Source organism: Podarcis bocagei (genome assembly GCF_964188305.1).
Source record: "Podarcis bocagei genome assembly, chromosome: 16".
Lineage (NCBI taxonomy): Eukaryota > Metazoa > Chordata > Lepidosauria > Squamata > Lacertidae > Podarcis > Podarcis bocagei.
The window spans coordinates 39,495,250-39,519,427 of record NC_138142.1 but is presented as its reverse complement, the minus strand read 5'-3'; the positions used below and the strand labels follow the sequence as shown (position 1 = coordinate 39,519,427).

Genomic DNA, 24,178 nt, shown 5'->3' with positions numbered 1-24,178 from the left:
CGCCCAAATAGCAGAGTGGCTCGGAGTGAGAGCCCCAAGAGCAGATATTGTAGAGCGAGAGAGATCTGGATGTGGAGGGACAGGTAGCGGATTAAATCTGCTGTTTTGTGGGAAGAAACCCACATCCTGGGCCCCAAAGTCAATCTAAATCTCCAGGGATTTCTGGAGAACTGGAGAAAGCTCCTGGGATGCTCCTCATTTGCTCCATCCTCTCTTTGCTCAGGTTGAGGACCTCAACAGTTTCCATTTGGAAGCCTTCTCCAGAAAGAAATTATTGTGCCAGAGTCTGTTCCCTGCCACCAAACTACAAAAGAAAAATTTAGCCCTCCTGCCGCAAACCTAGAATCCTTTATCCTCTTTGAAAAAGAGGCTCGATATTGTTTTAGAGCGAGAGAAAGCTGAGGGAAACGAAACCCCCCAAAATAAATTTAAAAGCATGGATACAAACTGATTTATTGGAATGTGTTTGTCTGGGGCTGGAGAAGGGGAAAGGGAGGGGGTGATAGGGGGCAAAAGAAGGGCAGCAAATCAAACTGGTGAGAAATTAGGATTGGATGAGAACAGGCACCTCGTCAGAATCAAACACTGTAAATAATAGTAGTGGTAATAAAAAGGTACATACCAACCCTTTTGACCCTCTTCCTAGCCGCCCTAACACCCTGTCCTTCCCGCCTAAGAGGGCCCCAAACGGGCCTCCGTTCACATCATACTTTTCCTGTACTGGGATTGCGCGTTCTGTTTGGATTTGGGGTCTGAGAGCCGCAGTTCTAGCTGCTTGTACAGGCCCCTCAGTTCCTGAACCTCCTGCAGCACTTTCTGAGCCTGGCTCCAGTTGGACGAGGCTTCCCCAAGCAGCCGCTCCGTCTCCTGCAAGATGGCCTCCGAGTCCAACTTGGAAGAAGACGAGGAGAAGGAGGGAGAGGAGGCGGTGGTGGTGGCGGCGGCAGAAGCGGGGTCCTTGGCCTTCCGTTTCCCCTCGGCGTAGCCCCTCACCTCCGCCAGCAGTTCCTGGGTCTTTTCAAGTTTCAACGCAACAAGTTCCTGGATCCGGCCCAGCTGCTCTGGCCCGGCCGAAGCCAGCTGCTCCTCCAGCCCTTTCCGCAGCACCGCCCGGTGCGCCGAGGAAGAGTCCCGGCACGACAGGATCTCCTCCATGGAGGCACATTTGTTTTTCTCCAGGTGGGAGAGCTTCTTCGGAACCTGAGGGGTGTACATGGTACCCTTCTCAAAGGAGTCGGTGCGCTGAGAGAACTTGTCCCAAGATGCCACCTCCCGCCTCGGGAGGCTGTTCGTCCGGCTTTTCTCCGCGGGCTTCACGTTCTCGGAATCCGAACGCCGCCGCCCGGCCGAGAGGTGGGCCACCGATTTGTCCAGGTCCACCCGGAAGCTCTCCTCGCAGGTGCCGTGGTCTTCCGGGGAAGCGTCCTCCTCCTGGATCAAATCGAGGGTCAACATTCCGTCAGACGTTGAGGTAGATGCCTACAGAGGTCGTGGGGCAGGAAGAGAGAGAGAGATAAAGGCTACGTGTTTTGAGGATTATTTTGGAGGCATCACAAATCAACCCACTGATACAACAGTGCGGTCGCATCTTACGCAGGGGTCACGTTCCTGGCATGGCAGGTAAACACAAAAGCACATGGACACAAACCACCCCATGTCTTCTAGAGCTGGCATGCCAAAATAACCCCTCTGCAGCAAGGCACAGAGCTTCAATGCAGAAATGAAGAATTTGGCTCTGGTCCATAGTTGCTACTTCCTATGCCCAATGAATCAGTCAACTTTTGCATGTGTATAAACAAAACAAAACATGCAAGCTTATGCCATCTGACACACACACAAAAACAACAACAACAGGGATTGAATACAAACATAAGCAGAGCCTGTTGCTGGATAAGGCCAGTGGCCCATCTAGTCCAGAATCCTGTTTTCACAGTGTCCAACCAGATGCCTCAATGGGAAACCTGCAACCAGGGCCTGAACACAACCACGTCTCCCGTGCTTTCCAGCAATTGTCATCTGATGTGCACTTAATTTGCTCAGTTTCGGACATAAGTGGTTGAAGTCCGGCTGGTTCGAATTCTGCAAGTTAAAAGCAAGTGACACAGAGAGCTTGAAAGCTCTTTTTAGCGCCGGGTTTTCATGGCGTGAAAAGCCTGTTTGAGGTCTCTGCCTTGCTTGGGCAAGCCCCACTCAGCGCGCGGGCTCCGAGATGCTCTCATGAGATCACATGGGGCCACCTGAGTTCCTGTGAGATCTTGCATGAGCATCTGTAACCTGGAGCCAGTGTGCCGAGCGGGCAAATCAGGCAGAGAGCTTGAAAGCTTTTTCCATGCTGCGTTTTGCGGGAAGCTTTTGAGCTCTCTGCCTTGCTTGGGGAGCGAGACCTGCACAATGTGCTAGTTCCTGGAGTCTAGATATGCTCACACGGGGCGGTTTGAAAATCTGCCTTTTTGTGTGTGCATCGAACCCTTGGAACCGAACCCCTGCATAAGATGAGATTCTACTGCACGTATATATTTCCCGTGTCCAGTTCTGAGTGTGTGCCGTTAACGGAAGCAGGAAATCCGCCTTAACGTACCACAGCCATCAAATGCCCCCTGGTCGGTGGCCGCCTAGAGTGCTGGATCTTGGCCCTGTCGCGAGTCGGGTGGGCAAGGTAGCTCTCCTCCTCCACGGTCACCTGAAATGCAACACAAGCACACCCACCGTCAGTTTGTCACGACGACAGGCCAGCGCAGTGGATCGCGGTGAATAATTCATCCCTCTCGTTTTGGCTCCCTGCAAGGGGCTGATCCGTCAGCTTAGCCTGGAACTCTGCGGCGTATTCATTACCCGCAACAATTAGCTGGAATCTCTTTCGGGGTCGAAAATGGCTCGACTGCTGCCTGGCAGAGGCTCCAGAATTTGCAGGGCTGCAAATCTTCTGGAGAGACAGGCGCTGCTCAGAAGTGTGTTGCCGGCCAACATTCCAGGCATGAAGGTGCAAGCGCACTTTGGTCAAAGCTGAGCATCATTCTGATAAACCTGTTGGGCCAATGGCCGCCTCCAGGCAGTCAGAATTTTCCCGGATTGGAGCCCATTCTGGAATGTCAGTCGGCACATCCAAAGTGGATTCAAGCGCTCTGTCACCCTAGCGCAGCACATTCCCTAGCAAGGGCCATTTCCCTTCCAGGCAGCTGTCTTGAGGGACCACATTCTGGAGGTAGACAAGGCCAGTGAGGAAACCGGACAGACAAGGGAATGTAACATTTTTCTTTTCTACAGTGGGCTAGTTGCTACACACAAACACCCCTCTGTCATCCATCCATAAGCCAGGGCCTTTTCAACACTGGCCCCGGCCTGGTGGAACACTCTGTCTCATGAGACCAGGGCCCTGCAGGATCTGATTTCTTTCCGCAGGGTCTATAACACAGAGTTGTTCTGCCTGGCCTTTGGCTTGGAATCAACTTGATCCCCTCCCTGCCCCTTTCCTTTCTCCTTCTGTGATGGAACTCCTACTTGGGGACTTCTTGGCTTTTTTTTTTGGCCCACGTAGGACCAGTCTGGATAGTTGGCCTTGGTGAAGATTTGATGTTTTCATCCCCAAAAAGTTTTTGATTTGAGTTTCTACTGAAATGAGGCTGCATTTTGATGTTGTATTTTAATCTTGTTTTTAAGTTTTATTTTAATCAATTGTTTTATACCTGGTGTTAGCCACCTCTTTGCTGGGGAGGGCAGGGTATAAATATTTATTATTATTATTATTATCAGGCAAGCAGACAGCATGACCAGGAATCAAGGACAGGAAAAAGCATTCAGTGGGGGTGCAAAACAGCTGGCGAGGGGTGTGGCCTGGGCACAGAGGTGTACCTAGGAGTTGGTGAAACCAGTCCCCACCAGGGGCTCAAAAGCCACCTATCGGACTATGGATCATATGATGTATTTGTGTGGGGAGATCATCGCTGCTGTCACACTGAGATCAAACACAGGAGAAGCTTCCCATTCTTCTCACACTGTGGCACAAAGACGTACAATTTTTCCTGCCCTTCCTCCCTGCCCTCACTCCAGACGTTTCAAGCAATTGGATCGCGTGAAATGTAGTAATTTCTAATGTGGCTATTGCAGCAAAGTGATTTTCCAGCGAGGGGAGGCGGTGATACAGCTCTTTGCCTAGGGCGCCAGAGACCTTGGTTACACCTCTGCCTGGGAGGAGAATTTGCAAGGCTACATTTGGCCCCCAGGCCGAAGGTTCCTGACCTCTGCCCTAGCGCAGCCAACCCCAAGGGCTGGAGGTAATAGATTTAAGGACAACGATAATAATTAGCCCACTCTTCGCCCTAAGGTCCGAGGGTGAGTTGCAGCAATTAAAATGCAATGTTAAAAGCAGTTTAAAATAACAATCACAAAATAAGGTGGGTTTTAAAAAAACATGCACCCCGAGTGCCAAAAGCCTGAGCAAAGAGGTACGTCTTTAGCATCCTCTGGAAGGTGTACAATGAAGGTGGCAGGCACATCTCTGCAGGGAGGATGTTCAACAGCTTAGGGGCCACCACAGGGAAGGCCCCCATCCCCTGAGCCTCTGCAACAACCAAGAGGGCGCCCTCTGCCCATCTCAGCACCCAAGAGGGTCTGTAGGGAAAGAGGCGACCATTGTCCTATAGTTTAACAATGCACCATGTGGATAAATCTCTTCTTTGGTCTTGCTGCTCCTGATTCACGCCAAAGGGAGCCTACTTAGTCCAGCATTCTATCCTCCCAGTGGCTGACCAGGTGCCCCAACTGGAAACCAGCAAGTGGGATCTGAGCGCAAGAGGAACGCTCTCTCCGTCCTGGGCGTCGCGGCAACCAGCATTCAGAAGCATCTCTGCCTATGACCCCGGGGATTATTACGGATCAAAAGGCGGAACCGCAACCCCAGCCTTTGAATAAAAGCAAGAAATTCTCACCGTGGCCGCCCCTCAGCCTTCCCCTAAATTTAGCAGCGAGGAAGCGGCACTCTCGATTCTGCCCTGCTCTGCAGATGCAGAATGAGTCACGAGCCCACAAAGGCAGAGCGATCAAAAAAGAGAGACAGATGGCCCCGGCGATATCGGAGACAGCAGACTGTAGTCTCGGTTCTTCTTTCTTCCTTCCTATTTTTTTCTTTAAAAGGGTTCCTTAATTCAATCGCACTGTTTAAAACTCCGAGCAGAGGCAGCTCTTTATATAAGCTCACGTTACAGTGGGTGGGAGGATGGCTGGAAAGGGAAAGGGGGGCAACCAGTGGAGAAACAAAAGGGATCTTGGAGGCAGTGGGGGGGGGGCTCAAAAGCTTCACTGTGGGAGACTACAACCCAGCAGAGGCCCCTTTTGTCTCGCCTGCCATAAGCGCAATGTTTTCCTCTTCCCTCCCAGTCCATTTTTCCTTGCGTGCTGTGGTTTTGTTTGCTTTCAGATTGTGCGGGAAGGAACTCTCTTGTTTTGACTGTATGTTAAGCCGCTCTGCCCCCCCTTTTTCGGCTGAAAAGAAGGGTACAAATGCTATGAATGAATGAATACAAACGATGTCCATTTCTCATTGTTCCTGGGAGGAGGAACAGTTAAGTAAGTACCATATTTTTCCGTGTTTAACTAGGTTCCCCCCCCCCTAAAAAATAATGTCAAAAATTAGGGGGCATCTTATACACAGATACATCTCTCCCCCCCCCCATTTTCTTAAATCTGATTCCCCCAAAATAGGGGGTGTCTTATACATGGGGGCATCTTATAGACGGGAAAATACGGTAGTTAATTTTATGAGCCAAGCAAACAATAGATTATTAATCTACTAATTGCTTTGCTCATAAAAACAACTCCAAGGCAACTTTCAATGGGCAACCCCTTGAACAGGTTGGGGGCGCAAGATCCACATCGTAGGAACAGATTCTGCCTTATGCAGAGTCAGACGATTGGGGTCCACCTGGCTCAGTACTGTCAACACTGACTGGCAGTAGCTCTCCAGGGTTTCATAAACAGGGGACATTCTGAACCCTAGGTCGAGATTCCATCAAGGATCAAACCTGGGATCTCTTACACGCATAACAGGTTTTCTGCTGCTGTGCTATGGTCCTCCGCTTCAAAATAAAGACTCTAGTCCTCTTGATTCTGAACGAAAGGGCCAGTTTAAATAGGAACATGCCTTGACCCAGGTCAGAGAATTGGCCTGTCTTGTTCTACCCAGAAGATGCCTTCGGGCACTGAACCCGGGACCTTCATGCAAAGCAGATTCTCTGCCCATGAACACCTCATTCCCCGAAGGTTACTTGCCTCGTCCAAGATGCGGTTCTTGGCCCGAGTTATCGCAGAGTTGAGAGCGTTGATCCAGGACTCCTTTTCTTCAGGACTCACAGCCAGGAAGACAAGGTTAGGTGCCTAGGAGAGAAGGAACGCACATCAGCTGCGGATGTCACGCCGTCAGCAAACCCATCCTAAGGCAAAGGAAGATGGCGTCCATCTACGTCAGACGGACCAGCGCCTAACAGCTTTTTAGTGGAAGAGAGAGTCCCTAACAATGCATGGAAATACAAAACCCTCTTACAACTTGGTTGGCTTTTTGAAGCACCCAGGTGACAGCCTGGTTCTGGACAACACAGCTCCCTCCATTAAGCTCTGCTACGGCAAGCCAGTTCCCTCAGGCCTCCTTTCCTGTCACCTGGGGGCAGCCATCCCATCAGGAGAGATGGGAAGCAGAAGGCCTCTTCCATCAGGACAACTGTTTGGAAATCTGTGCCTGAGTTTTGATTTTTCCTCTTCCCTCCTTGTTCGTTTCCCCTTGTGTGCCATTCTTGTTTACTTTATAAACCTGTGCGGGCAAGGACTGTCAGGTTGTCATGGTTTTTTTTATTGTAGCTAAGCCTTTCCTGGAGCCTTTATGGACTAGCGGGGCATGAATTCTCAAACTAAAATAAATAGTAATGCAAAACCATGGTGTCTGAGAGAGGATCACTTAAACCTTGCTTTATTACATCCCTTCCTTGTCTCCCATTAAAGGAGATACAAGCCAAGAAGACCCATTCTTCACTCGTGGCTCTATAGCTTTTGATCAATGACGAAATCCTGGTTTCCTAGGGTGCATTTACTATCCCAGAACTGGTGAGTCTGCAAAGCCTCAAGGTGTCACTGGAATCCAATTCCCCTAACTGCTGACCACTGCCCTATCCCGGCTGGTCTGGCTCCTTTAACCTTGCTGGATGGGTTACCTTATGCCTACAGGAGGTGAAGCTGCAAAAAAAAAATCATAATCTCCCATTGTCAACACAAACTCCCAAGCAAATCTGGAGAGGTAGAAGCAACTATTCTTATGCGTTGCTCTTTTATTGTGATTCACGCCGGATTTTTATTGGAAACTCCTTTTTACAGAAACTCCCCAGGCGATCAGGGGAATTTTATGCTTTTTAAAACTCCTCTCCGATCGGGGATGCATCCATCTCTTCTAAGCTGGGAGCTAAATACTGCGCTGCAGCAAGTAAAACTCACCGGGGATTAATTTTAACGAACTTACGGCTTTATTTTCTGCGCCTGGCATTCTATAGTATGCTTCAGTTATTTAGTCATCGTATTGTTATGGCTCTCTGTCTTGTTTTGTCTGGTACTAGCTTACAGATTTTAAAATACCGGCCGCTGACTGTAATAAAGAGACTGGCTGATGATGGACCATTCGCCACCTTGGCTGGGGGCTGATGGGAGTTGGAGTCCAAGGATGCTGGAAGGACCATCCTTTTCCTGCCACATCTTGCAGCAGGGAGTTCCATAGTTTAACCAGGAGCCAGGAATCCCTCTGGGTGGGGGCGATAGGGAAGACCTACTGTGTTCCCAGGCTCCTTGGAGTGGGTGAGCGAGAACTTGCTGTAGTTCTTTTTGCTTCTGCTTTTTGATTTCCTGAGCTCTTCGCATTTCTCGTAATCGTTCAAGTCAAACACTTCCTGAATGTTTTTCTCGTCTTTTACCTGCAGGCAGGGAATAACAAACACATACACAGAGGGACACAAGTTCAGTGAGAGTCTTTCATTTGCGATTGATTGCTGGTTCTGTCTCTATACACTACAAACCCTCAACTGTTTTAACTATCCTGGCTTATGGAGCCAGCTTGGTGTAGTGGTTAAGAGCAGTAGACTCGTAATCTGGTGAACTGGGTTTGATTCCCCGCTCCTCCACATGCAGCTGCTGGGTGACCTTGGGCTAGTCACACTTCTCTGAAGTCTCTCAGCCCCACTCACCTCACAGAGTGTTTGTTGTGGGGGAGGAAGGGAAAAGGAGATTGTTAGCCACTCCTTCAGGTAGTGATAAAGTGGGATATCAAATCCAAACTCCTCTTAACACAACGAAATCAGACACTGGAGGATTCTGACAGAAGCAAAATGGCCAATGTTGACTTATTTGTCCTGTCTACGTGATGGGAATCAACCCAGCAAATATTGATTGGCATTTGCTGCTGCTGCTTTCAGTCCGCAGACAATACGTAATTGATTATGGTTGCTGCCACCTCACATTTAAATTGCATCCAGCATTCATGAGCCATGACGTCAGTAACTTGCGTAAATGGCATTTGTAACTTGCGTAAATAATCAAGTCGATTGCGTTGCGTAGGAAGACAGGAAGAAGAAGAAGTTAGTATTTGGTGGAAACCGAGATGCAGCAGAATGAAAACAGCGTTGATTGCGACGAAAGCAGATTAGAATGGGAATCATCTCTGACTTCCCCAGCCACATAGCATTCTGGGAACTGTAGTTCCCACAGGGAGGCTAAGGCTCCTGGTCCCCACTGCACTTCAGCAGCTGACTGCACCCGTTTGGATGGCGGGTGTAAGAGGATTGCACCCTGGAGATGAAGAGGCAGAGCGACTCCTCCATCTGCTCACAGCCCTCTCTGCTCGCTAGGTGGGATCCCAGCCAAAAAGGGTTGCCAGCTTTTCAGCTTCCCACTGCAGTTGTGTCAATGCCAGACTATCCTCCACCAGGGCCAGGGCTTTTTCAGTGACGGGTCTGACCTGGTGGAATGCTCTGTCCCACAAGACTAGGGCCCCGCAGGACTTGATCTCCTTCCGCAGGGCCTGAGCTATTCCGCCTGGCCTTCAATTTGAATTAGCCTGATCCTCTATTCCCTTTTCCCTTTCCTCTTCTGTGAAGAAACCCTTTCTGGGACCCCACATTTAAATTCTTCCCTGGTCTCCTTGCTGGAACCTAGTAGGACCAACTTGGCCACTTAGCCCTAGTGATCGTTCAATGTCTACTGACTGGGGTTCCCCCCCCAAAAAAAAAAATGACCCCAGAATTTTAGAATTTTATTGATATTGATATTTATGTTGTATTCTATGCGGTTTTATGCTGTTTTTAAGTCACATTTTACTCACTGTTTCACATTTGCTGTTAGCCGCCCCGAGCCCAATTTTTAAACCGGGAAGGGCGGGGTATAAATAAATAAAAATATTATTTATTATTAATTGGAAAGCGTTACATTTATCTCCATAGCTGGGGAAGCCACACCTGCAGATTTCTGCAGGATACACTGTCATTGCAAAAAGTACAACCGCCAGGCCAGGTGGACAAACATTTCCTTAAAATAAATAAATAAAGTTTTCAGGTTTTACAGGTGGAAAAGCATTTCCTGGTTATTTAGAAGCCATATGGTGAACGCACTACCACCTTTGGCAATGCCTCTCTTGGCGGCAAATCCCATAAGTTAACCATGCGTGCAGCTGCTTGTAAAAGTGCAAATGACTACTAGGTAAAGGTAAAGGGACCCCTGACCATTAGGTCCAGTCCTGGCCGACTCTGGGGTTGTGGTGCTCATCTCGCTTTATTGGCCGAGGGAGCCGGCGTACAGCTTCCGGATCATGTGGCCAGCAGGACTAAGCCGCTTCTGGCGAACCAGAGCAGCGCACAGAAAGCTGTTTACCTTCCCGCCGGAGTGATACCTATTTATCTACTTGCACTGGTGTGCTTTCGAACTGCTAGGTTGGCAGGAGCAGGGACTGAGCAACAGGAGCTCACCCCGTCGCGGGGATTTGAACCGCCGACCTTCTGATCGGCAAGTCCTAGGCTCTGTGGTTTAACCCACAGCGCCACCCACGTCCCTACTACTAATAATAGTAGTAGTAGTGTTTGGGGGTACTGACTGCAAATGACACCCCACTAACCAAAACTCGGGATTCATTTACTGGAGACTTCCCAATGGAATGAATGGAATTTGCAGGAGAGAGAGCGCATTCACAGGCAACTTGTGTTTGGTCCCAAAGGTTACACACCGAGGCAACATCCAGGTATAGCCAAAATTCCCTTTGGACTTGCCCCACGGCTAGCCAGCTATAAGGGAGCCAGTGAGCAGTAGGCTCAGATGTGAGAGCTTTTAAGCTATTGGTCTTGCTTCCAAGTTTTGGTCTTTCGGGCCAAGTCCCTCCTGGGGCATCCTCTGAGTGGCTCACCTTTTGCCAGGGGTGCGGTAGGCAGTGGCGAACCTTGCAGGTCTCAAATTTCAGCAGCGCCTGGTGCGATACCAAAATTCAGTGCCCCTGCCTTTTGCGCCCCATTCTAAATCACAGTTGTGGCATCCCCTGCAGCTTCGCCAAGGCTCCGTGCCCAGTGCGGCCAAATCGGTTGCGCTTCCTTAAATCGGACTCTGGCAGTGGGGATGCTCCCGCAAGAGGTTGCTGGGCAACCTGACTTCCTGCGAGAACTTGAGAGCTCTTTTTTGTGGCTTCCACTCGCCTCTGATCCCCGCCAGCTCGCCTTCACAGCGTACGGTTGAAACTCTGTTGGTGGGGTGGCCAAACTTATTTCAAAGGGGGCCAGATTTGATGAAGTGAACATGCGTGAGGGCCAACCAAGGTTTTTAGGATTGAGGTTGTTGAGATTTTTTTTACAATTTTACCCCAAAGTTGTTGAGTTATTTTTAGGATTTTACCCCAGGACATACAGTGGTACCTTGGGTTACATACACTTCAGGTTACGTACGCTTCAGATTACATACGCTTCAGGTTACAGACTCCGCTAACCCAGAAATAGTACCTCGGGTTAAGAACTTTGCTTCGGGATGAGAACAGAAATCGCACGGCGGCAGCAGCAGGCCCCATTAGCTAAAGTGGTACCTCAGGTTAAGAACAGTTTCAGTTTAAGAACGGACCTCCGGAACGAATTAAGTTCTTAACCCGAGGTACCACTGTATACTGCCACGAGGGTGCGGGATTAAATTGATTAAACGGACTTTGGACATGACTGCTGTATGTGAACCGGACCTAAGATGCAGGTTTACTGCATTCCTATGGACGTGTACATATGGAAGATACTTCTTTGTTTTAAACCGTCCCGTACTCGAAAATATCGTGGGGCGGGGTGCCCAAAAAGCCACAAAAGCAAAATACGAAATTAAAAACGACACGGATATCTTAAATCCATCTGCGAAAGTCAGCTTTGAGGGAGGGATGAGCACGCCTACAGTTTAGCAGGAGGAAAACCAACATCGCTGCGCTATTATCTGGTGCATTTTGGAAGCGGCCAGGAACAAAAAGTCAAGGGGGGGGGGAGGATGAGTGCCATCTATTTTTAACCGGGCCAGAATCTCTGCTGTGTTCAAGGCAGGACAGCTCGCTTTAAGCCGCTTGAGACCCGCAGCCAACGCAGGATTTGCGACACGTGAAATAAAACCACCGCCTTCGCTCCTAAAGCTTTTTGTCCCCAGAGAAGAGATTAGCCAAAAAGGGAATTAAACCCCGGCACAGAAGAGCGTGGACCCACGTTGGGCTTGAACCCGGCAGTCAGGCTCCCCTTTCCTTCCTGCGATCCATTTCCAAACGGACACATTCGCTGCGCATGGGGGGGGGGGAAACAACAACAGCCTACCAGCCAGATCTCAGTCTAATGCCAAGTTAGCAGCTCACTTCTCCGTGAATCTGTCTAATCCTCTGTTAAAGCCTTCTAGGTTGACGTCCGTCACTGCCTGCTGCGGCAAGTAGTTCCAAAGTTTAATTCTGCGCTGCAGGAAGAAATCCACCCTGAATCTCGCAACATTCCGCTTCCTTAGATTTCCACAAGTTCTAGTATAACGAAAGAGAGAGAGAGAGCAGGGAAAACTCTTCTCTGTCTGCTTCCTCCATGCCAGGCAAAATTTTACAAGCATGTTTGCTCTTATTTGCCTTTTCTCTAAGCTAAAAAAATCCCAAACTCTACTAACCTCTGGTAGCGGCGTTCCTAAAGCTAGCAAGGCCCATCTGACTAGTGGGAGGCGTCCCCAAACAAGTGTGTCCGCACCACAAGGGAACGAGTGCACCATCGCACCGCTCACAATACCCTCCAAAACCACAGGGATTTGGGAGAAAAATACCAGCAAGGGCAGAGGCAGCTTAATGGAGCGCCATGTTCATTCCAACTAGGGAGCCGCAAATAAATGCAATTTTCTCCATTGCAGAACGGAGGGGACGGCGATATCGATTGCTGCTCACGTCAGGTTGACCTAACACAGCTCATGCTCAACTCTCACAAATCAATTTGGGGGAAGGGGAAGGGCATGTCATACGCGCCTCTGTGAGCACATGGGCAGCTCGGCTGGGCTATCGCATCGCAAAAATCTATGCCCGTGAGCTGGCGATCGGAGCAGTTCGTTGGGAAGCAGAGGGGAGAGAGTCCTTGGGAAAGGTTTACCACGCCTGGGGTCATGAGGAAGGGAATGGAAATTGCCAATATCGTAATGCAGCGATACCGATCGGTGGTGCGGCCGAATTTGGAATATTGTACGCCGTTCCGGTCGCCTCACCTCAGAAAGGGTACTGAAGAGCTGGAAAAGGTTCAGAAAAGGGGATGGAGAGACTTCCCTATGACAAAATGTTGCGGAGTTTGGTTGTTCTTAGTTTAGAGAATCGGCGAGTAAGAGGCAAAATGATAGAAGTTTATAAAATCATGCGTATCATGGAGATAGTAGATAGAAAAAAGTTTTCCACCCTCTCGCCTAACAGTGGAATTCAGGGATATCCAGTGAAGCTGAAAGTTGGAAGATTCAGGACAGATAAAAAGGACTTCTTCACACAGTTGAAACTGTGGAACTCCCTGCCACAAGAGGCAGCAATGGCCACCAACTTGGATGGCTTTGGAGTAGACAAATTCACAGAGATTTCCCCAACTCATCCGCGCTCTTTCCAGATCTGTAAACGGGACATCGGAAGCTGAACCAGACACTATCGGTCCATCTAGCCCGATCTGGAGATGTCTTTGGGGATTGAACCCAGGACCACAGAGCTACATCCATAAAAAAAAATAAAGTAAGATTCTAGTCCTCATGGTCATTGTTACCACCGGTCATTAACTGGCAAGCCAGAACGGCTTGTGAATGAGCAGCCGGTTTGAAAAAGAACCTAAGACTCCACCTTCTGCAGAGTCAAGGCTGCGGGTCCATCAGGGTCAGCATTACCCACACTGACCGGCAGTGATGCTCCAAACTTAACGCCGGGGGCGGGGGGAATCTGCTAAGAGCTAGTGCATTAAGTAAACGGATGGAACAATTTTAACGTTGGATTAAAATTTAAAGCAAAAAGCTTGTGTGTGCCTGCAGGGATCTGGCAACCTTCTGTCTTGGAGGGGTGTGTGTGTGTGTGTGTGTGTGTGTGTGTGTGTGTGTGTGTGTGAGCTTCCGCCCCAGGAGCAGCAGAGGCCACGGCTGAAAGTGCCCCCCCCCCCGCTCTCTTTCACACACATCAATAAACACAGACTTTCGCTCTCCAGGAGCATCGATCTGCGCACCTTCTCCAAGGCTCGTATCAAATGCATTTTAGCACGCTATCGGAATTAATTACAAGAGGTGAAGTCGGGTGGCGGGCAAGGATCAACGCTCTCCTCCGCCCGCCCCCCCCCCCAAAAAAAAATAAGCAGCATTTTGAGGACATGTGAAGCTGAGGCCTAGATTTTGGGGTTGGGGTGGGGGCTTTTAGGACCAAACAGAAACAGGCTGTCTCTCAAGTCTACGGTCTTGGTTAAAGTGGATTATGTGCCAATCCGCCGCCCCCCAGCAACTAGAAGGTGGTGGTGGGCGTATAGGGGCAGTGTTGTGTAGTGGTTAGAGTGTCAGACTAGGACCTGGGAGAGACCAGGGTTCAAATCCTGACACTCAGCCATGGAGGTCATCGGGGTGCACTTGGGGACCAGTCCCTCCTTCTCAGCCTAGCCTCCCTCACAAGGTTGTTGTGGGAATAAGCAGAGGGAGAACTATGCTTCGCACCTTGAGCTCCCTAGAGGAAAAAAGGTGGGATGGAATTGCAATCACCTGTACGTAAATAAATGGAATTCACTGTCCTGCAAACCGGACAGAATTTCTGTATTTGCAGTATTGCAATTGGCCGCGGGCTTAGAATCACAGAGTTGGAAGAGACCAAAAGGGCCATTGAGTCCAACCCCCTGCCAAGCAGGAAACACCATCAGAGCACTCCTGACATATGGTTGTCAAGCCTCTGCTTAAAGACCTCCAAAGTAGGAGACTCCACCACACTCCTTGGCAGCAAATTCCACTGTCGAACAGCTCTTACTGTCAGGAAGTTCTTCCTAATGTTTAGGTGGAATCTTCTTTCTTGTAGTTTGGAACCATTGCTCCGTGTCCGCTTAAATGGCTCTTAAGTCAGATTAGACAAATTCATTGCTTTACCAACTGCACTGGCTCCCGGTGGAGTACAGGGTCAGGTTTAAGGTGCTGGTTTTGACCTTTAAAGCCCTATGCATCCTAGGACCCACGTACCTACGGGACCGCCTCTCCTGGTATGTCCCACGGAGGACCTTAAGGTCCACAAATGACAACATTTTGGAGGTCCCAGGTCACAAGGTGGTTAGATTGGTCTCAACTAGGGCCAGGGCCTTTTCAGTACTGGCCCCGACTTGGTGGAATGCTCTGTCACAAGAGACCAGGGCCCTGCGGGTCTTGACATCTTTCCGCAGGGCCTGCAAGACGGAGCTGTTCCACCAGGCCTTTGGTCAGGGCGCAGCCTGACCCTTATGTTTCCCTCCCGTTATGGTTTTGATCTATGGGCTACTTTTAAAATGAGGCTGCATTTTAAATTGCATTTTAACCTGTATTTTAAATTGGTCCCCCCCCTATTATGTTTCTACTGCAATTTTACTGGTGTTAGCCAACCTGAGCCCGGTTCTAGCCAGGGAGGGCAGGGTATAAATAAAATTTATTGTTTATTTATTTATTTATTATTATTATTATTGGGGCCAGGGAAGGAGACCTAACAATGGCTGTTAGCCCTAATGTCTAAATGGAACTCCAAGTTTAGGGGCAGTCTACCTCTGTTGCCTTCAGTTCCCTTCCCCATTGACACCTGTTGATACTGGACTGGAGAAATATTTAATCTGATCCAGCAGGGCTCTTACATTCTTCCACTTTCCTTTCCTTCCTTTCTTTTAAGTGGGAGAGGTCAGGAATAAAAAGAGCAGATTTCTAACCCGTAGGGGTTTGAAGGTAGACTTTCACAATATTCCGGCAGTGCCTGGCATAATCTCAGACGACAAAGAATTACAGGGCTGGGAGGCCCTCAAAGGCTCATCTAGTCTAACCCAGTAGGACTGCAGGAATCTTTTCTCCCTACTTGGGGTTCGAACCCACAACCTGGTGATTCAGAGGCTCTATGGACTGAGCCAACCAGAAAGAGAGCTTCGTAGCAGAAGGAATTAAGCAAAAAAATCACCAACCACGTGAAGTTGCTTGGTGTGTGTGACTCACGCGGGGTCACAGATCCAGCCTTTCTTAGTGCAAGGATTTGGGTTGCCTGGGCAAATAATTTCGGAAATATTTTTAGCATGGAGAACACCCAGCCTTTTTTTACAAGCCTGAGAGGATGAGAGGAAGTTCAGAATCAGCAAAGGAGGCTGCACACCATGACTGCAGTTGGAGGGCCAGCGACAAAGAGAGAAGGCCAGAGAATCGTTGACTTTTTTAGAGTTGGAAGGGCCCCAGAGGGTCATCTAGTCCAACCCACTACAACACTGAGGCCCAGGCAGCAAGGGATGCCTAACCCGAGGTTATCTCGCAAGCCCTGGTTGGCTAGGTCCCTCCCAGCCAAGTCCTCCTGGAAGAACTTCAGGACTCAATATTCCGCCGTCGATAGATGGGGAACATCCTCCCAGCTCACTCTGGATCCTTTGGCTCAGGCCAGTCCATCAAGAACACACAAACAACTTACGGATTTCGATTTAAGGTATGATTTCAAAAACATGCCACTCATCATGGAAACAGAAAACCGGCTTTGCATGCAGAAGATCCCGACTTCAGTTCCTGAAAGTCTGGGAGATACGTCCTTCCTGAAACCTTGGGAGAGCGACAGCTGCCAGCCAGTGTAGGCAGTACTAAGCTTGATGGACCAGTGGCATTCAGTACAAGAAGGCTCTTAGAGATGCTCCTTCCAGGACCGCATCTCCTGGTACGCCCCGCAGAGAACCTTACAGTCCACAAACAATAATACTTTGGAGGTCCTCAAGGAGGTTAGACTGGTCTCGACCAGGGCCAGGGCCTTTTCAGCACTGGCCCCGGTCTGGTGGAACGCTCGGTCACAAGAAACCAGGGCCCTGCAGGATTTGACATCTTTCCGCAGGGCCTGCAAGACAGAGCTGTTCCGCCAGGCCTTTGGTCGGGGTTCAGTCTGACCCCCTTCTTTCTATGGGACACTATGTAAGTGGCCTCTTTGGCTATTTCTATCAACCCATATGGGACCAGCATGGGCCGGGCCTGGTGCACTTTTAATTCCTTACCCCTACGGTTATGATTCGTGGGTTCCCATTTAATTTTATTTTAAATTGTATTGTATTTTAAATCGAATTGTATTTTAAACTAATGGTTCGATTTTGTGTTTTTAAAGTATTATATATATGGTGGGATCTGCCCTGAGCCAATAAAAAATATTATTATTATTATTACTACTACTATTACTACAGTGGAAGCTCAGGTTGCAAACGTGATCCACGCGGGAAGCACGTTCGCAACCCGCAGTGCCACATCTGCACACACGTGGGTTGCGATTCGGCGCTTCTGCGCATGCGCAAGCGCCGAAACCCGAAAGCAACCTTTTCCGGCACTTCCAGGTTCGGCGCGGTGCGCAACCCGAAATCGCACAACCCGAAGCATCTATAACCCCCGAAGTATGACTGTATTATTATTATTATTATTATTATTATTATTATTAAACATTAACCAAGCCAGATGAGGGATGGATGAGGGAGTTGGGAATGTTTAGCTCGAATAATAGGAGACTGAGAGGAGATATGACGGCTGTCTTCAAATATCAAAGCTGAAACCCAGATGGAGCAAGCTTGTTTTCTCCTGCTCTGGAGGGTAGAACACGAACCAACCGATTCAAATTACAAGAAAGTAGATCCCAACAAAACACATTAGGTAACCGTTTCTGATGGTAAGAGCTGTTTGAGGGTGGAACAGACTCCCTCGGAAGGCGATGGACTCTCCTTCATGGAAGGTTTATAAGCAAAATTTGGATGCCCATCTGCCAGGGATTCTTGAGGGCATTGCAGGGGGTTGATCTAGATCAGCGGTTCTCAACCTGTGGGTCCCCAGATGTTGTTGGACTTCAACTCCCATCATCCCTGAGCTCTGGCCTTGCTAGCTAGGGGTGATGGGAGTTGTAGTTCAACAACATCTGGGGACCCACAGCTTGAGAAAGGCTGATCTAGTTGATCCTTGGCGGTCCCTTCCAATTCTAGGATAGCAAATGATTCCCCCCAAAGAATCCTGGCAGCTGCAGTTTGTGAAGGTTGCTGGGAACTGTAGCTCCATGAGGGATAAACTACAGTTCCCAGCAGTCTTTGGTGGCACCGGGCGCCTTTAAATTGCACGGTGTGCAACGCAGCCTTAAGGCACGGCGGATCCCAAACGAGCCCCTTCCTCCAAGCCCTTGGCCCCCACCTGCGCCCGCCTACCCATCGAGCGAGCCACCCACCCACCCTGGAGATCGGGTGTCTCCGTAACCGGATCGCCCTGTCCTCTGCCTTTCTGCCTAATCACCTCTCTGCATTTCTAATGCCTTAGTTTCCTGCCACCAAAGCGCCCGGTCAGTTTCATGGTAATTAAAACGCCCGCTCTTCCGAAAGCCTGTTTCTGAGAACCCTCTTCTCGCGAAAAACCTTGGGGGGGGGGGGCTTTTCAGTTTACAGAAAAAGTGAGTAAGCGAAGACGTGAAAGAAGTTGACCAAGTTATGCTGAGAAAAGTTTCCCTTCTCTCTCCCATAATGCTGAATTTTTTTGGGGGGGGGGATCTAACGAGGATGTTTCAGGACAGGCAAAACCAAGTCCTTCTGTTGAACTGTGGAATGATGATGATGATGATAATAATAATAATAATAATAATAATAATAATAATAATAATAATAATAAAATAAATAAATAAATAAATAAATAATAAATTATTTAGACCCCACCCATCTGGCTGGGCTTCCCCAGCCACTCTGGGCGGCTTCCAAAAAAATATTAAAATACTGCAATACATCAAACTTTAAAAGCTTCCCTAAACAGGGCTGCCTTCAGATGCCTTCTAAAAGTCTGGTAGTTGTTTATCTCTTTGACATCTGGTGGGAGGGCGTTCTACAGGGCAGGCGCCACCACCAAGGAGGCCCTCTGCCTGGTTCCCTGTAACTTGGCTTTTTGCAGTGAGGGATCCACCAGAAGGCCCTCGGAGCTGGACCTCAATGTCTGGGTAGAACGATGGGGGTGAAGAAGCTCCTTCAGGTATTCTGGACCGAGGCCGTTTAGGGCTTTCAAGGTCAACACCAACACTTTGAATTGTGCTCGGAAACGTACTGGGAGCCAATGTAGGTCTTTCAAGACCGGTGATATGTGGAACTCACTGCCACAGGATGCAGTGATGGCCACCAGCTTGGATGGCTTTAAAAGAGGAAGATTCATGGAGGAAGGGAAGGCTCTATCAGTGGCTACACTCTGCCCCCACAACTGAAGGCGGCAATGATTCTGAATACCAGTGGCTGGGAAGTGCAGGAAGGGAATCGTTGCTGGGCTCCATCTCCCAGCACAACCAATGGGCAGGAGTCAGGGTCCAGGAAGATCTGAATTGCATTGCAAGGGTCCTTTCCGACTCTATGAGTCTCTATAAACGGCCTCAGTCCAGTATACCTGAAGGAGCGTCTTCACCCCCATCGTTCTGCCCGTATGCTGAGGTCCAGCTCCGAGGGCCTTCTGGCGGTTCCGTCATTGTGAGAAGCAAAGCTACAGGGAACCAGACAGAGGGCCTTCTCGGTGGTGGCACCCGCCCTGTGGAACGCCCTCCCATCAGATGTCAAAGCAATAAACAACTACCTGACATTCAGAAGACATCTTAAGGCACCCCTGTTTAGGGAAGTTTTTAATGTGTGACATTTTCGTGTATTTTTGGTCTCTGTGGAAGCCGCCCAGAGTGGCTGGGGAAACCCAGCCAGATGGGCGCGGTACAAATAATAAATTATTATTATTATTATTATTATGAAGGTTGCTCGATTCCTCAGCCCTGCCTTAGGGGCAGTCCACTGTTCTGTTTGTCTCGGGAACTGAGGACAGGAAAATGCAAACCCGCTCTTTCCTTCCCTTCTCAAGATTGTGTAAAGCCAGGAATACGATAGACATTGGCGGGATGGTGCAATGGGGTGTCCCATTAACTCCCCACCCACCCCACACATTTCAGGTTCCCAGGGCTTCCTGAGGAACAAATCCTATCTGACCACAAGGGTGGGGAAAGCAGATTTACAAAAACAGGTCCTCACACAGGACTAATTTCAAACCTTCTTTGCAAACCATGTGGACTGCAGAAATCTTTCTGCAGAAATCTTTCTCCAGTCATGGAGACTAGGAACTCTCCCTGCTTTAAGGCGTCACCCCCCCCCAGGTGACCCGGTGTCTGTTTACATCCATTCGCGGTCCCCTTCCCCCTCCCTGGGTTCTTCTCTCGCTGCTATCCTGCACACCCTAACCCCGGCCTCTTAATTCTGAATGCAAGCTGATGGGGGCAGGGACCCGACCTTTTCGCACAAGTGAAAAAAGCACCATCTGCCCTGCACGATGCTACAAAAAAAACCCCCACACACCTCAAAGTGAAAAAGAAGGAAGAACAAATGCATAAATGTTAGGCTTCCTGCTGCTATGACAAACTGAGGGTCTCAAAGAGTCAGGCCAGAAGGCCGGATGTGCAAAATAGGTTTAAACCACTTCACCTCTTATTAGAAACGAGACCCTCGTAGTCTCCAGCTGCATGCAAAGTGCTTTTTTTGTCTCTCACCACCGAGAAATTGCTGCCGTTTCCTATCCACCTGAAAATTAGGAGCTCTGGGTGCAACTTCCAAGCAATTTCTTTGGAAATAATAAACAAGGACATGCACTGTGGAACTCCCTGCCTATTGATAGCAGGTCTTCTTTTTTATTTTTTTGCACACACCTGCTGAAAGCATTTTTGATTAGACAAAGAATCTAATACAATATCCGGCCGGCGCCAGTTTTAATCCTGTTTTTACTCTACTGCTATTTTAACTTTTCAAAAGTCTTAAACTGTTGCTAGTTCTTCTCGAACAGCCTGTGAGATTTGTTTCCCCCCGCAATCGAGTGGCGCATAAATTTTATGAAATAATTTCTTTAGCCCCAGGATTATTATTTTTTGCAAACGGGTCACGGCGATGGTGGAAATATAAGGGCACAGGTTAGAGCACCAGGCACATCGACGGCAATGCAGCCAAGTTAATGCTTGCTCAGGTTAATCGTCTGCAAAGGATGAAGGTTTTAACAAGGCTAAGGGAGAGATTTCCACTTGGGGGGCCTGCAATGTGTCACACGACTTTGCATTTAACCTGCCCTTTGTCTCACAGCCGGCCTGGCAAGCAGGAAAGGATGTCGCAGGAGGAAGCAAGCCTCGAAATCGAGATGCAAATTTTCAGGAAAGGATGGCTGACAATGCAGAACTCTACAGAAACACAGGAAGCTCTCAGACCTCTGGTCCATCTGGTTCAGTATTGTCTACACGGACCGGCAGCAACTCTCCAGGGCCTCTCCCATCCCTACCCAGAGATGCTGCCAGCAGGGACTGAACGTAGAGCCTTCGCCACCGAACTCTGGCAAACAATGTTCCCGACACCCGGGATGGAAAACCCATAATGGCGCCCATTGCTCTGGCCAAGTAGCCAGGGGAGCACCATCAGAGGAACGCACAGCAAGTGCTGAGCTGCGTGTAGCCACCGGCCTTCCCTTTAAATCAAAGCAAGATTCTAGTCCTCAGGAACACAAAGAAAGGACTAGCGAGTAAGAAGGCAGGAACTTGCCATTCCAGAAGTCAGGCCGTCAGTCTATCTAGCTCAGTACTGCCCACACAGACAGGCAGCGGCTCTCTTCCTGGGCACTGAGTCTGGGACCTCCTTCATTTCTTCTCTAAGAAGAAAGCAGGGCGCTAGTCCTCATGGATCTGAATAAAGGGCCGGTTAATGGCAGAACCTAAAAAGCCATAGTAATACAAGTGAGGCCATTGGTCCCTCTATCTCAGTATTGTCTACTCTGACCGGCAGCTCCAGGGTTTGAGATGGGGGTCTTTTGTAGCCCTACCTGGAGACGCTGGGGATTGAACCTGCAACCTTCTGCATGGAGTGCAAATGTTCCCAGCCTCAGCTGCGGCTCTCTCTAAGCTGTCTTACGCTGACCATCTGTGTCCATTAAGCTAAGTATTGTCTGCACTGACAGGCAGCACCTCTCCCAGGTTCCAGACCTTCCCAGCCTGACCGGGAGATGCCGGATATGAACCCGGGACCTTCTGCGTGAAAAGAGAGTGCTGGGTCCCTCGGCCAGCATGACACCCGTCCCCACTCCCCAACAGCTGTGAAGACACCAAAGGGCTTTTGAACCCCTTTCCCTGCCGCCAGGGGTGCCAACCTGAATAGAACATTGGGCGGCCCAGGTAAGCCCCACATAATCGATTCCAAGACACGTCGCATGCACACCATTTGAATGGCAATTCCCATCCACTTAGGGGGCAGCCCCCTCAAATGTTTATTGGGGGGCAAAGGAATCTCGGCCCCTAGGAGTTGGCTCCTTTGCTTGCTGGAAAGTGACCCCTCTCAACATTCATCACCTTTGACCCCACATCCTGGGGACGAGCCGCCACATTTCCCACAAGGGCCCTGGGCCTGTGTCCTTTGGGGGCAGCCCTATAGTGCCTGCTGCGCTTCCACGGACTTCAAAAATTGCTGCCCCTTTTCAACTTGCAAAATCTAGGTCTCAGGCAAGGCCCCAGGCAGTGGTCTCTCCTCCCTCCTCCCCCCCCATTTCCTGTTTTGGAGCTCCGGCTATGAGGGTGGGGGGCGTGGGAAACGGTTGCCATCTCTCTCTGGGGTGGGGGAGCAGGGCTGCCCTCCAAGGAGATTCCAAGAGAGAAAGAGAGAGAGAGAGATCCTACCTCCTTCTCCGAGATGTACAGCTGGTCCCCTTTCAGAACCACGTAGCGGTTTTTCCAGATCTCCCGGAAAATGCCTCTTCCACAGAATTTCCGGACCCAGCCCACCTTCTCCAGCAGAGTGGGTTGCTGGTTCCCCTCCTGGTGACCCTGGAAAGAGAAGCCAGAGAGAGAGAAAAAGAGAGAGAATTGGAAACTGTGATGGAATGTCTTTTATTTCAAACCTCTCCAACTTGCATCCTTCCTTCCCGGAGACTGCAGGATAGGGCCCCTCTATCGCTGCAGAGTCTGCTGGCAATCTTCTCTGAGCCACCGTCCTCCCTTGAAAGTGTGCAGTTATTGTTATTATTATTATTATTAAACTAACAAAAGAATCCCAATTCTAACGGTCCCTCTCTCTCTCTGTGTGTGTGAGAGAGATGATGATGATGAGGCACAAATCAATAAACAATTTTTTTAAAAACCCTCTGGCACCCCACCACCACCCCACACCGCCTCCACATCCATTATGTAAGGAAACAGACTGTGTCAATCTGTTCCCCTGCCCACTCTGCGCTTCACCTTTTTTCCTTAAAAAATGATCATCACAATTTTCGTGTTTTCCCTGCTTTCTCGCCCTTTGAAAACGCGGGGCATAACAACACCATATTAGCGGTCCTAATAATGATAATATTCGCACGAGGCCCCGTTTCTAAGAGCAAATGTGGGGCTACAGATTTGGATGTTTTCAAATGGATCTCTCCTCCTCCCCCCCCCCCCGCCTTTCTAACCACGGTAAACAGTCTTAAATTTGGAGAATAGGCACCCTGCGTTGTTTCTGTAAGGGTGGTGGGTTTCCCTGTTGTTTCGAATGCTCCCAGAATTAATGCAAAAAACCAAACGAAAACAAAACACCACCCACCCCCCAAACCCACAGTTTTAATAATAAACACTTGGCAATCCAGCTTCTGTACCAGTTTAAAGGACCCAGCTATTGGGGGGAGATAGGAGGCAATTGAATTGTTGGAGGAAGGGGGCCGAATCGAAGGGCATCGAAACGATATTTACAACAACAGCAACCAAATAATCAATAATCCAGAAAAAGCGCAGGCTCTGACACCCCAGCTTCCCCCCTCCCCACCGCGCGCCCCTCCAACCTCACAGAAACTGGACAATGACCCTTCTGCTTTTGGGGGGGGGGGGTCTTCAGAAAGCGGGCTGCAAACTCACCCGCTTGGCAGAATTGGTTTTTTTCATCATTCCTCGGGGGGGTGGCCGCCAGGAAAAAGGGGGTGGGGGAGGAAGAGGGGTGGGGGGAGGAGAAGAAAGAAAGAAAGGAGAGGGAGAGAGGAAAAATCAGAATCGAAGCTGGTCTCCTGGAGACGAGCAAAGCAGCTGAAGGCTTGGGCTGGCTGTTTCGCAGGAGGGGGGGGGAAATAAATGACTATCCCCCCTTTCTTTCCTCCCTCCCTCCCTCTTTATTTCCTGGTTGCCTTCCTCCTTCCTCCCTCCTGCTCCTCTTTCTTCTCAGAGGGAGCGCAAGAGACCTCCGGTGGCATGGACCTCTTTGCGATGCGCGCACATCCCTACAGAGAGAGAGAGAGAGAGAGAGAGAGAGACGCCCCCTCCCTCCCTCCCTCCCTCTCTCCCTCCCTACTTCTTTGCCTCGCCTGCTCCTTCCTTCCTCCTCCCTCCTCCTCCCCCCTTTCTCTCCTGTGGGCAGGCGCTGGGAGAAAGGGGTGAGTCGGGGCTCCACAGCCCCATCTATAGCCAGACGTGCGCCACGGTGCCAAGAGGCGAGGCGAGGCGCTC

At 49.7% G+C, this 24,178-nt stretch overlaps 2 protein-coding genes across 10 annotated transcripts in view; one reads left to right on the top strand and one right to left on the bottom strand.

Moving 5' to 3' along the window:
- The window catches only part of LOC308575204 (uncharacterized protein), an 84,295-nt gene that overhangs the window by 39,592 nt on the left and 20,525 nt on the right, over window positions 1–24,178 (top strand). The window lies entirely within an intron of this gene.
- PLEKHO1 (pleckstrin homology domain containing O1) lies at window positions 438–23,979 on the bottom strand. Its single transcript, XM_081173701.1, has 6 exons — window positions 23,597–23,979; window positions 22,391–22,537; window positions 7,803–7,943; window positions 6,265–6,369; window positions 2,579–2,680; window positions 438–1,479 (listed from the first exon to the last, which is right to left on the bottom strand). The coding sequence occupies exons 1-6, from the start codon at window positions 23,624–23,626 to the stop codon at window positions 700–702; spliced, it is 1,305 nt and encodes a 434-aa protein (XP_081029827.1). The 5' UTR covers window positions 23,627–23,979; the 3' UTR covers window positions 438–699.

Excerpts from the sequence above, each read along its gene's own strand:
- PLEKHO1 (XM_081173701.1), bottom strand. The coding sequence starts at position 23,626 with ATGATGAAAAAAACCAATTCTGCCAAGCGG. Across the intron at positions 2,681-6,264 it reads AGAACCGCATCTTGGACGAG|GTGACCGTGGAGGAGGAGAG; the intron begins GCAAGTAACCTT and ends GTTGCATTTCAG. Across the intron at positions 1,480-2,578 it reads GGGGGCATTTGATGGCTGTG|GCATCTACCTCAACGTCTGA; the intron begins GTACGTTAAGGC and ends CGACCTCTGTAG.